Source organism: Bufo bufo, chromosome 2 (assembly GCF_905171765.1).
Source record: "Bufo bufo chromosome 2, aBufBuf1.1, whole genome shotgun sequence".
NCBI classification, from domain to species: Eukaryota; Metazoa; Chordata; class Amphibia; order Anura; family Bufonidae; genus Bufo; species Bufo bufo.
The window spans coordinates 536,895,633-536,907,716 of NC_053390.1; the positions used below are offsets into that span (position 1 = coordinate 536,895,633).

At 41.0% G+C, this 12,084-nt stretch overlaps 1 protein-coding gene across 1 annotated transcript in view; it reads right to left on the reverse strand.

Annotated features, from left to right (window-relative positions):
• Positions 1–12,084, reverse strand: part of CCDC158 (coiled-coil domain containing 158) — a 47,199-nt gene that overhangs the window by 13,545 nt on the left and 21,570 nt on the right. The window contains exons 12-17 of the mRNA XM_040419852.1: positions 11,589–11,778; positions 10,413–10,565; positions 9,021–9,133; positions 7,956–8,114; positions 5,472–5,564; positions 3,474–3,614 (exon numbers count right to left, since the gene is read on the reverse strand). Of these exons, the coding sequence (XP_040275786.1) occupies positions 3,474–3,614; positions 5,472–5,564; positions 7,956–8,114; positions 9,021–9,133; positions 10,413–10,565; positions 11,589–11,778 (849 nt within the window). The remainder of the gene's footprint in view (positions 1–3,473; positions 3,615–5,471; positions 5,565–7,955; positions 8,115–9,020; positions 9,134–10,412; positions 10,566–11,588; positions 11,779–12,084) is intronic.

The window sequence follows — 12,084 nt, forward strand, 5'->3', positions numbered from 1 at the left end:
TGCTACTTCTTGTGATTTACCTTTGTTACCCAGCCTGTGTTCCCATCTGTGTTCCTGCCGTGTACCCATCCAGCTTGTGTGCTCCTGACTAGGCTTGAGTGAATTGAGCTTCGGATCATAGATCCAAAGTTGATTCGTTCAAAAACGTTGTTTGAAATGCTGTTTCCGTACAGCATTAAAATATATTAGCTCCGTGGAGGAAATCTGTTTCGCCCAAAGTTGCGAGAGACTTCGGTAAATAACTTTGGTATTCCTATCTGCCTATTCAATAAAAAAAAAAAATAGGAATCTGAAGTGGGCTTTGGTACCGAGGTACCAGCCAGTACCGAAGCCAGCCTTGGATTCCTATTTTAAAATGTTTTTAAGTAAGCAGATAGGAATGCCAACGTTTTTCACCGAAGTCTCACGCAACTTTTGGCGACAAAGTTTTCCTCCACAGAGCCAATACATTTTAAGGCTGTACGGAAACAGCATTTCAAACAACGTTTTTGAACGAATCGACTTCGGATCTAGGATCTGAAGCTCATTTCGCACAAGCCTACTGCTGACCTCACAGTTCATGTTTAAGTTCTCCTAGTCTGTCTCCCTGTCTGTGCTAAAGTCTTGGTTCCTGTCTGCCTTGTGTCTGCATCCACCACTACCCTGCCTGCATGCTCTCCTAGTGCCTTTTGTTCAGTGTTGCCAAATAGCTGCAGTTCCAGTATCAGTGAATGCCAACTACACTGGGACTATCCCAAGAGGTAGCAGTCTGGTTGCTCCCCTGCCGTGAAGTCCAGATCCCTGTGCATGGTTAAAGGGTGAATACCAGGGTGCCCAAATATTTGCATGCCTATATATATATATATATATACACACTCACCTAAAGAATTATTAGGAACACCTGTTCTATTTCTCATTAATGCAATTATCTAGTCAACCAATCACATGGCAGTTGATTCAATGCATTTAGGGGTGTGGTCCTGGTCAAGACAATCTCCCGAACTCCAAACTGAATGTCAGAATGGGAAAGAAAGGTGATTTAAGCAATTTTGAGCGTGGCATGGTTGTTGGTGCCAGACGGGCCGGTCTGAGTATTTCACAATCTGCTCAGTTACTGGGATTTTCATGCACAACCATATCTAGGGTTTACAAAGAATGGTGTGAAAAGGGAAAAACATCCAGTATGCGGCAGTCCTGTGGGCGAAAATGCCTTGTGGATGCTAGAGGTCAGAGGAGAATGGGCCGACTGATTCAAGCTGATAGAAGAGCAACGTTGACTGAAATAACCACTTGTTACAACCGAGGTATGCAGCAAAGCATTTGTGAAGCCACAACACACACAACCTTGAGGCGGATGGGCTACAACAGCAGAAGACCCCACCGGGTACCACTCATCTCCACTACAAATAGGAAAAAGAGGCTACAATTTGCACGAGCTCACCAAAATTGGACTGTTGAAGACTGGAAAAATGTTGCCTGGTCTGATGAGTCTCGATTTCTGTAGAGACATTCAAATGGTAGAGTCCGAATTTGGCGTAAACAGAATGAGAACATGTATCCATCATGCCTTGTTACCACTGTGCAGGCTGGTGGTGGTGGTGTAATGGTGTGGGGGATGTTTTCTGGGCACACTTTAGGCCCCTTAGTGCCAATTGGGCATTGTTTAAATGCCACGGGCTACCTGAGCATTGTTTCTGACCATGTCCATCCCTTCATGACCACCATGTACCCATCCTCTGATGGCTACTTCCAGCAGGATAATGCACCATGTCACAAAGCTCGAATAATTTCAAATTGGTTTCTTGAACATGACAATGAGTTCACTGTACTAAAATGGCCCCCACAGTCACCAGATCTCAACCCAATAGAGCATCTTTGGGATGTGTTTTTGTTTGACCTTATGTGTGAATAAACACGGACATTTGAATTACGAACTTTTATTTTGCCTCTGTACTGCACCCGCGTATCCCAACTACCAGAGCGAATCCCCACAATATATATATATACTGACTGAGCCACTCCAGAAGGTGTATTTTCTTCTGTTTAAGCCATTCTGTTGTTGATTTACTTCTATGCTTTGGGTTGTTGTCCTGTTGCAACACCCATCTTCTGTTGAGCTTCAGCTGGTGGACAGATGGCCTTAAGTTCTCCTGCAAAATGTCTTGATAAACTTGGGAATTCATTTTTCCAACGATGATAGCAATCCGTCCAGGCCCTGACGCAGCAAAGCAGCCCCAAACCATGATGCCCCCACCACCATACTTCACAGTTGGAATGAGGTTTTGGTGTTGGTGTGCTGTGCCTGTTTTTCTCCACACAGTGTTGTGTGTTTCTTTTAAACAACTCAACTTTGGTTTCATCTGTCCACAGAATATTTTGCCAGTACTGCTGTGGAACATCCAGGTGCTCTTGTGAAAACTGTAAACGTGCAGCAATGTTTTTTTTGGACAGCAGTGGCTTCCTCTGTGGTATCCTCCCATGAAATCCATTCTTGTTTAGTGTTTTGCGTATCGTAGATTCGCTAACAGGGATGTTAGCATATGCCAGAGACTTTTGTAAGTCTTTAGCTGACACTCTAGGATTCTTCTTCACCTCATTGAGCAGTCTGCGCTGTGCTCTTGCAGTCATCTTTACAGGACGGCCACTCCTAGGGAGAGTAGCAGCAGTGCTGAACTTTCTCTATTTATAGACAATTTGTCTTACTGTGAACTGATGAACAGCAATACTTTTAGAGGTACTTTTATAACCCTTTCCAGCTTTATGCAAGTCAACAATTCTTAATCGTAGGTCTTCTGAGAGCTGTTCTGTGCAAGGCATCATTCACATCAGGCAATGCTTCTTGTGAAAAGCAAACCCAGAACTGGTGTGTGTTTTTTATAGGGCAGCTGTAACCAACACCTCTAATCTCATCTCATTGATTGGACTCCAGTTGACTGACACCTCACTCCAATTAGCTCTTGGAGATGTCATTAGTCTAGGGGTTCACATACTTTTTCCACCTGCACTGTGAATGTTTACATGGTGTGTTCAATAGAAACATGTTAACATTTAATTCTTTGTTTGTTATTAGTTTAAGCAGACTGTGATTGTCTATTGTTGTGACTTAGATGAAGATCAGATCACATTTTATGACCAATTTGTGCAGAAATCCATATAATTCCAAAGGGTTCACATACTTTTTCTTGCAACTGTATCTGCTCAATCATACATTATACAAAGCACTGGTTACCAGTATATTGAATGACAGGATTTGATTGGTACTAGGCTTTTTGTTACTGCCTTTTAAATTCAGTAAAATCATCATACCAAGTCAAGAGAATTTCACTTCTTCATACATAATCTTTATACAGATGACACACATATTACAGTAAGAGTGCGAGTAACAAGTAAATTTTACAATTTGGGAGTCAATAATGAAGACAGTGCCATCTAGGGTACATCTTGTAAAATTGCCTGCTGGAATATACTGTATTAAATTCTATATATATGCTCACCTCACTTATTTTCATGACATCACAGAAAAACGTCTGCTTCTTGTTCTGTGGATGAGAGAGGTCTATAGAATGGTGCAAGGACATTGCAGTCCCTAGATGCAGTGATCTGCCATGTAGATCCGACACAGGTCCTTTCAGCTCCTGAAAAACACAAGAGTAATTCCCCTTATGTTCATAGAATCATCTAAACAGATGTGATTTAAAAATTACCAAGATATTTTACCAGTGAGTTAGGCCTCGGCCACATTGCGACTTTTTGTAGCCCAACTGACTGATTTTAACTATTGCACTACAGCTGCAGTCCAAGTAACAGAGTAACAGAGAGGCACAGGGAAGAGAGACATGTACAGAGCTGTCAAAGGTTAGGGCTGGCAACAAGTCACATAGGTAGGAACACAGCAGCAATAGGGCACATATAGTGAGGCAGAGACTGGGGTAGTGAGCTAAGAGGCAGGCTGAAAAGCCTGCCTCTGTATGTGCCACATAGTTGTCTTAAGCATTAAGTAGACACTGAAGGAGGACTTTTCTTAGCAACACTCAGAATGTTACTAAGGAGACCCTTTCCATGACAAAGTATATTACAAAATGCTTAACATCCCTATCTCTACACAGTGTTAAAAATTACCCAGAATCACAGTTACCATTTAAAATATTCTGTAATAGGCTTTCATCAATAAGCATTGGTAACTTATTAATAATATTTTTGGCATTAGCATGTGGCTAGTACTGCAGCTAAAGTACATCTGCCAAAAATTGAAACAGCACACAAAAGTCACTAAATGAATGAAATGTAACTTCTACTCGATTTCAATCCTCTAGAAATCCTTTCCATATGGTTGGCATGGTCTGACCATTAGCTATCCAACAAACTAGTCAAATTGCCTATAATGATCAAAGGGGAATAAAATGAGCACCTTCTAGAATGCAACAGAATATACTGTACAGATCTGGCCTCACATAATGAATGTAGTGCAAGAAGTAATGACTAGAAATTCTGTAAATCTTTAGAAAATGATTGTATATGAAACTGTAACTCTTTCCCTGAGGAATGATGCCATCCAAATACCATAAGTTATACTAACATTGACCCCACAATTTTATAAATACATGGACACTTCATATGGACATCTCCCTTAGGCCTCATGCACACGACCGTTGCTTTGGTCCGCATCCGAGCCGCAGTATTTGTGGCTCAGGTGCGGACCCATTCACTTCAATGGGGCTGCAAAAGATGCGGACAGCACTCCGTGTGCTTTCCGCATCCGTTGCTCCGTTCCGTGGTTTGCAAAAAATATATAACCTGTCCTATTCTTGTCCGTTTTGCGGACAAGAATAGGCAGTTATATTAATGGCTGTCCGCGCCGTTCCGCAAATTGCGGAACGCACACAGACACCATCCGTGTTTTGCGGATCCACAATTTGCGGACCGCAAAACACACAACGGTCGTTACGAGGCCTTACAATGGCTTTATTATGGTCATGAGACACCAAGGATCCTGTACAGAAAATAACTCTCTGTATAGGTTTGCAGGCAGCTTCTGGCAATAAAACCAGGCTTCTTTCCAAGAATGGATGGCTGTGATAAATTTATAAGTAGACAATGTGGAATAAAGGTCAGTCAAAAGATGGGCATTTTCCATGTCAACCATTAGCTCAAATGAAACCAAATATCAGCCATGATTTAGAATAGCTCTAGGCTGTAAAACAAGATAGAAGCCCTACTGTAATCCTAAGGCTAATGATGGTTTAGCAACATAACATGTCTTTCTTATTGGTATTTTTGTTGCCTAATGAAACTAGTAGCTTACACTGCAGTGGCTGCTCATTGACCATTTGAATTAGTCTCGCTACCCAAAGACTGTGTGTAGGCCAAGGCTAAAACGGCACTAATAAACAGCCTCAGAGGTCTCATATGTAGAACTGAGCAGGTTTTGCTATTGCATCTATGATACATTTCATAAACAAAAAATGGCTTTATGGTAATGAATTATTACTTGCCTGTAAGTCCAGTGTATGGTGTAACCTAAGGCGCATTATTTCTTGCTTCAGAAGCTGGATTACTGCTTGGCATTCAGACAACTGTAACATAGTCTGCAATGCAAAAATGCAAGGAGATCAGTCAGTCCATGTGAACGCTTTATCCATGTATTTAGTTATATATTAACACTATATATATATATTATAGAAGAATGGCGGCACTGACAAAAAATAGTTAGAAAGGTTGGGTGCACGTTCACTGGGGAATGAGCTGCTTACCCCTTGGTATATAAATAAAAAAACGAACAGCACTCCTGGAATCCACAGAAAAGGTTTTTCTTTATTCACCCATGTGATGCAACGTTTCAGCTCTGAACTAGAGCCTTTCTCAAGAGCTTGGGAAAGGCTCTAGTTCAGAGCCGAAACGTTGCATCACATGGGTGAATAAAGAAAAACCTTTTCTGTGGATTCCAGGAGTGCTGTTCGTTTTTCTATATATATATATATATATATATATATATATATATATATATATATATATATATATAGTCCTGATCAAAAGTTTAAGACCACTTGAAAAATGGCAAAAAATCATATTTAGCATGGCTGGATCTTAACAAGGTTCCATGTAGAGCTTCAACATGCAACAAGAAGAAATGGGAGTGAGACAAAACATTTTTTGAGCATTCAATTTAATGAAAACAACGAATAAACTGAAACAGGCTGTTTTTCAGCTGATCAAAAGTTTAGGACCACACCTCAAAAAAAAAACTAAACCCCCCCAAAACAGAAATTTAACTTCCAAACATGAACTCAGTAATGAGTAGCTCCGCCGTTATTGTTTATCACTTCAAAAATTCGTTTCGGAATGCTTGATGCAAGCATTTCCATGAGGTGAGTGGGAACATTTCTCCAAGTGGTGAAGATGGCCGCACGAAGGCCATCTACTGTCTGGAACTGTTGTCCATTTTTGTAAACTTCCCTTGCCACCCATCCCCAAAGGTTCTCAATTGGGTTTAAATCAGGGTAACACGCAGGATGGGCCAGAAGAGTGATGTTATTCTCCTGGAAGAAGTCCCTTGTCCTGCGGGCATTGTGTACTGTAGCGTTGTCCTGTTGAAAAACCCAGTTGTTACCACACAGACGAGGGCCCTCAGTCATGAGGAATGCTCTCTGCAACATCTGGACATAGCCAGCGTCAAACGGCCCTGCACTTCCTGAAGCTCCATTGTTCCACTGAAGGAAAAAGCACCCCAGATCATTATGGCGCCCCCTCCACTGTGGCGCGTAGAAAACATCTCAGGTGGGATCTGCTTGTCATGCCAGTAACGTTGGAAACCATCAGGACCATCAAAGTAAAAAAAATTCTCATCAGAGAATAAAACTTTCTTCCACCTTTGAATGTCCCATGTTTGGTGCTCTCTTGCAAAGTCCAAACAAGCAGTTATGTGGCGTTCAAGGAGACAAGGTCTTTGAAGACGTTTTTTGTTTTTGAAGCCCTTCAGTCTTAGATGCCGTCTGATGGTTATGGGGCTGCAGTCAGCACCAGTAAGGGCCTTAATTTGGGTCGAGGATCGTCCAGTGTCTTGAAGGACAGCCAATTGGATCCTCCGGCCAGGGCCGGCGCCACCTGTAAGGCGACCTAGGCAGCCGCCTAGGGCGCAATTTAGCAGGGGGCGCCGGAACCGTGCGGTTTAAAAAAAACTAAAACGTTGATTAAGTGGCTGGCTGCGACCCTCATGCTGCGCCGCCGCTCTAGTAAGCAGGGCCGGCACTTCCATAGAGTCATTAGGGGCGCCAGCCCGCAACTAACTGTAGGCAGGAGTCGGACACGTGTCACCCGGAGAGGAGATGAGCGCTTCCATTGTGGAAGTGCTCATCTCCAGTCATCTGTATCGCCGTCCTCAGGACCCTGCTTATGCAGTTCAACAACCCGACCACGTTCAAAAAAGGAGAGGTTTTTTTGCCTTTGCCATCACAACGTGTGACTACCTGACAGAAAATGACAATGAATCCACATCTTTGCACAGATTTGGCCTTTTAAAGGCATGTGGTCCTAAAATTTGGATCAGCTGAAAAACAGCCTGTTTCAGTTTAATCGTTATTTTCAATTAATTGAATGCTCAAAAAATGTTTTGTCTCACTCTAATTTTTTCTTGTTGCATGTTGAAGCTCTGCTTGGAACCTTGTTAAATTAGATTTTTTGCGTTTTTCAAATGGTCTTAAAGTTTTGATCAGGAATGTATATCTTAAAAAGAAAACAGTAACTAAACCCAGGGCTGTGGAGTAAGTTTTCTAGAAAGCTTAGAAATGTTAATCATAAATATATTATATGTTCTATCAATGTAAAGGGCCGTTTGCATAGGCAGGCCAAGCAGGCAATAATTGGGAAGGGACCTTTGGAAAAAGGGTTCCCTAGAAAGAAGCATTTTTTATCAAAGGGCTCCATGACACAAGGATTGGGAATCACCAGCATATGAAGCAAATACAAATACAGCTAGTTACCTTTTCCAGGGCACCTTCTGTTCTTGTTACATTCGTTTTAAGGGTATTATTTTCAGTCTTGAGGATCTCAGCAGCTTCAGAAAGCTTCTGCCTCTCAGATGCTTCATGAAGACATTCCTGCATTAACTTTTTTTTCTCCACTTTTAGAATATGTTTTTCCTTACAATAAAAAAATTATATCATGAGGCATTAAAAAGGTTTTCTCAGCAAGGCAACTCCTGTCCATAAACAGTACCCAATGCCTTATTAGAGCATATGGACATCACAGAAGGAAGAGTTGCTCTATAACAGCAGCTACTGCTCTGGTGGACCGTGCATGTCCATGAATTCTATGGATGGATGGCTATTCACCTGAATGGCAGCCATATAATACTATACTTTCCCTGCAATGATTTCTGCAGAGGAAATGTGTGGTTGTCTGTGGCGTCCCTGGCAATAACAGCTTAACGTTTGCGAAACCAGACCCATGGAGCTCATTGCCGAGACTTCTTTTTAGAAAGGTGCTGTCTTCAAGTCCAACTTGTGTGTTATGTATGAATAAGCAGCAGAGCTGACATACACGTGGCAAGATTGTGACAACTCAGAAACCATCCTTTGAAATAAATGTTGGAATGGTTAGTATTTGGGGAACCGTGCAATTATATTTTCTGATGTTTTTGGGACACTTAGGCTACTTCCACATCTTAGTTTTAGTGTTCTGGTAGAAGAGTACGAGAACTACCATATCTGGCATAGCTGGACACAGCTGGGGCCTGCCAAATCCTTATTCACTTTATTAGGATCCGGAAAAAGTACCGGAATGCTAAAATGCAGATGTGGACGTAGCCTTATACACATGAGCCCAATTGTGCATCAACATTCAGAATGTAATCTTTCTACAACATGGATAGATCAACAAAAGCTTATTACTATCAGGCTATTGTATGCAGTTAACCTTCAAGTGTATGCAAATCAAGGGTTTTTATTATTTTTCTTTTTTTTTCTGGCATACATTAAATATATTATAGGTTATAAAATAATTACATTTTCCTAATAACGTTTCCTGTAGTTCTACAAAAAAGTTACCTTTGTAGCATTAGACAAAGATTCTTCCAAATAATGTACCCTGCTCTGTAACATATCAATCTGCTCCCTCTTGGCAGTGATTTTCTTCTGCATTCTTGTTGCAATTTTAACAGCTGAAATACACATATAATAAAAGCAGGTCAAAACATGTGGCCATGATTAATCGTGCCTTTACTTCAGAATTCTGGGTTGTAAAGGTTTGTGGCTTTTTGCATTTTTACGACACTCACTCCAGTTTTCAAATATGGTTGGGAAAGTGGGTGTGTAATTAGTTTCACTCCAGATTTATTAAAGGGCTTATCCAATCCCTATAATGACCCCCATAATGCCTGCGCTCCTCCTCTAGAGCATACTTACCTGCTCCCCGGCACCTGCTGTTGGCTGCTTTCCCCGTCGGCAGATGTTTTGATCCATGCAACGAGGAGATGCAGCGGTGGCCATGCAAGAATACGTAGGGGCGTGGGTGCCGGGGAACAGGTAAGTATTTTCTAGTGGAGGGGCCCGGGCATTCTGGGGGTCATTATAGGGATTGGATAACCCTTTTAAGACTTGTTTAAAAAGTCACAATCTCACTCCAGTAGGAGGGTGGAGTAGGAAAACTGGAGTAGCTTTAAAAGTGTTAGGTTTAAGGAGAAGACAAATTTATGAAACAACATGAGACATTTGATAAATGTGGCATTAAGTACTTCAACACAGACTCAAGCAAAACTGACTTCAAATATTCCCCTCATGATAATTTCCCCCCATGGTCTTGAGTATGTCTTAAAAGGATTATACAGGATTACAAAAACATGGTTACTTTTCTTCTGAACCAATGCCATACCTGTCCATGGAATGGCTTTGAGCTGCAATATTGCATATAATCTGTGGACTGGTGTGGTACTGTTTTTGGATGAAAGCAGCCATGTTTTCCTAATCTTGTAAACGCCTTTGATCAAACCCCTATCATATCCAAAAGATAACGGAAAACACTAACTCTGCAAATATGCTATCCTACTGGAGATTCAGTGCAGACCTGCAGTCCTGTATTATTCCCCTGGCTATTATGAACCTACCACTGAGGGGTCAATATTATTCACGTACAGCATGTTATATTTCCATGAGGGGCCTACTGAGCTTCAGTTCATCATAGTTTCTACAGCCCTGAAAGTTGCAGTGTTGGATGTGTTGCATGATGTACACAGATGGAATCAGAAGACCCCAGTTAATTACAATGGGATATGTTGGGTTCCATCACAGTGTTGATGTAAAGTGAAAAATAGTGCTGCAAAAAAAAAACAATGGAATATGTTGGACGTTTCTAGTGGAGCTTCCAGTACAGATGTGAACATACTCTAACAGGAGAAAAAAACATACCTAATATTTTAAACATAGACAGAAAAAGCTTCTTACCATGACCATCACATTCGTCCACAGTATTCAGGGTGTTTTTTGTTTGCTCCAGTTCAGCAATTACTGCCTTTAGTTGCATCTTGAGTATAGTAGCTGTGTTCCCTTTGTCTCCTGTCTGATTCTCATATTCTCTTTTCAAGGTTTCATAGTCCTCTATAGCATACAAATAAAATCACAAGTTTTCATCTCTATTTTTATATGTCTGGAGAAATCTTTTCCCAATAAAAGTTAAATAAATTATAAAAGCAATTTTAAAAATGCACATTTCAGCACATTGGCAAACATATAAAACACTTGGATAAAAATAATGGCAGAATTTAATACATATACCATGTATAAACCTGGACACCATAGATGCAGCTACCCAATCAGAAACTTGAAAAAAATTAAAGGGGTTTTCTCATTTTGCCATTACTAAGGTGAGATGGGACTAAGCCCCGGGCACCAGGAAACAGTGGCTACAGAAACAGCATAGTACAGCAAGCTACAGTATGCTATAGCGACTCCTCTTGTCTCTGACATGGAAAATACATGCCAGCAGACACAGACTGGCATGCTTGGGGGCTGTGCAGAATGGCATTGTGGGCCACAGGTTGTGTACCCCTGTTTTACGGTCTCATTTGAAACATCTTTAAGTGAATGGTCATCTGTTCACATGATTTAATTTTTAAATGGACTGTCCACTCTGCAAAATTACTAGATAATGGAGGGGATAATGGAAAAAAAAACACACAAACATTTTTGCGCAAGTGGGGGCTTGCGCAACATTTTTCAACTTTTTGTCACCAGAAAATTGACATGGGAAATAGTAAATGTGCCCCATTGAGTATATACATTCAAGTAGGCTACAATATGTACATTTCCATCTAACACATATTACATTGTCCTATTCTGTTTAAGCAAGTTGTTTGATTTTGTCTATAATAACCTAGGTTTGGGGTGTGAGGATAGAAAACTGGCATAAATTCCACCAGCTCTAGCTGGCATAGATTTCCGTTTCTGGTGTAAGGACCTACAGAATTTAAGATGTGTGCTCCTCTTTGGCACATTATATGCTAGTGTATTTCTTGAGACTGACATAAGAAACATTCATCCTATGCAATTTCCCCCTCTGTTTCCCTGAAGTTTAGACATAGTTGCTGCTAGTGAAATACCTTATCTTACACAATTACATACCTGCTAAATTTGCAAGATCTCTCTGAGTTTCTCTAAGCTCAGCCATAATTTCATCTCTTTCCTTTTTCATCTTCTTGGCAGCCAGAATCTTCTTTGTGTTGGTGTTAGCAAGTTTACTTTTCTCTAGTTCCAGTCCTGTGCATAATTTTTCCAGCATTGCTATTCTTTTTTCTTTCTTTTCAGCCCTTAACTATGGATGAAACATTGTTAACCGACAAAATTTTTTTTAGTATGAGTGTTAAAGTGAATGGGGCTGAGCAGCAATACATTACGTCTGTGTCTATTAATTGTCAAGCCTTTTGCTATACTCTTCAGAGTTACATTATATTATGGGTTCTAACACTTAGGCCTCTTTGACACAAGTGCGATGCGTGAAGCAAACACCTAGCATCCGGACTGAATCCTGACCCATCATTTCTGCATTCAGGAAACATCGCAGCATGTTCGATTCAATCCCTTTACTTTCTGGAACCAGACGTTAGTGGTTCAGTAGCAA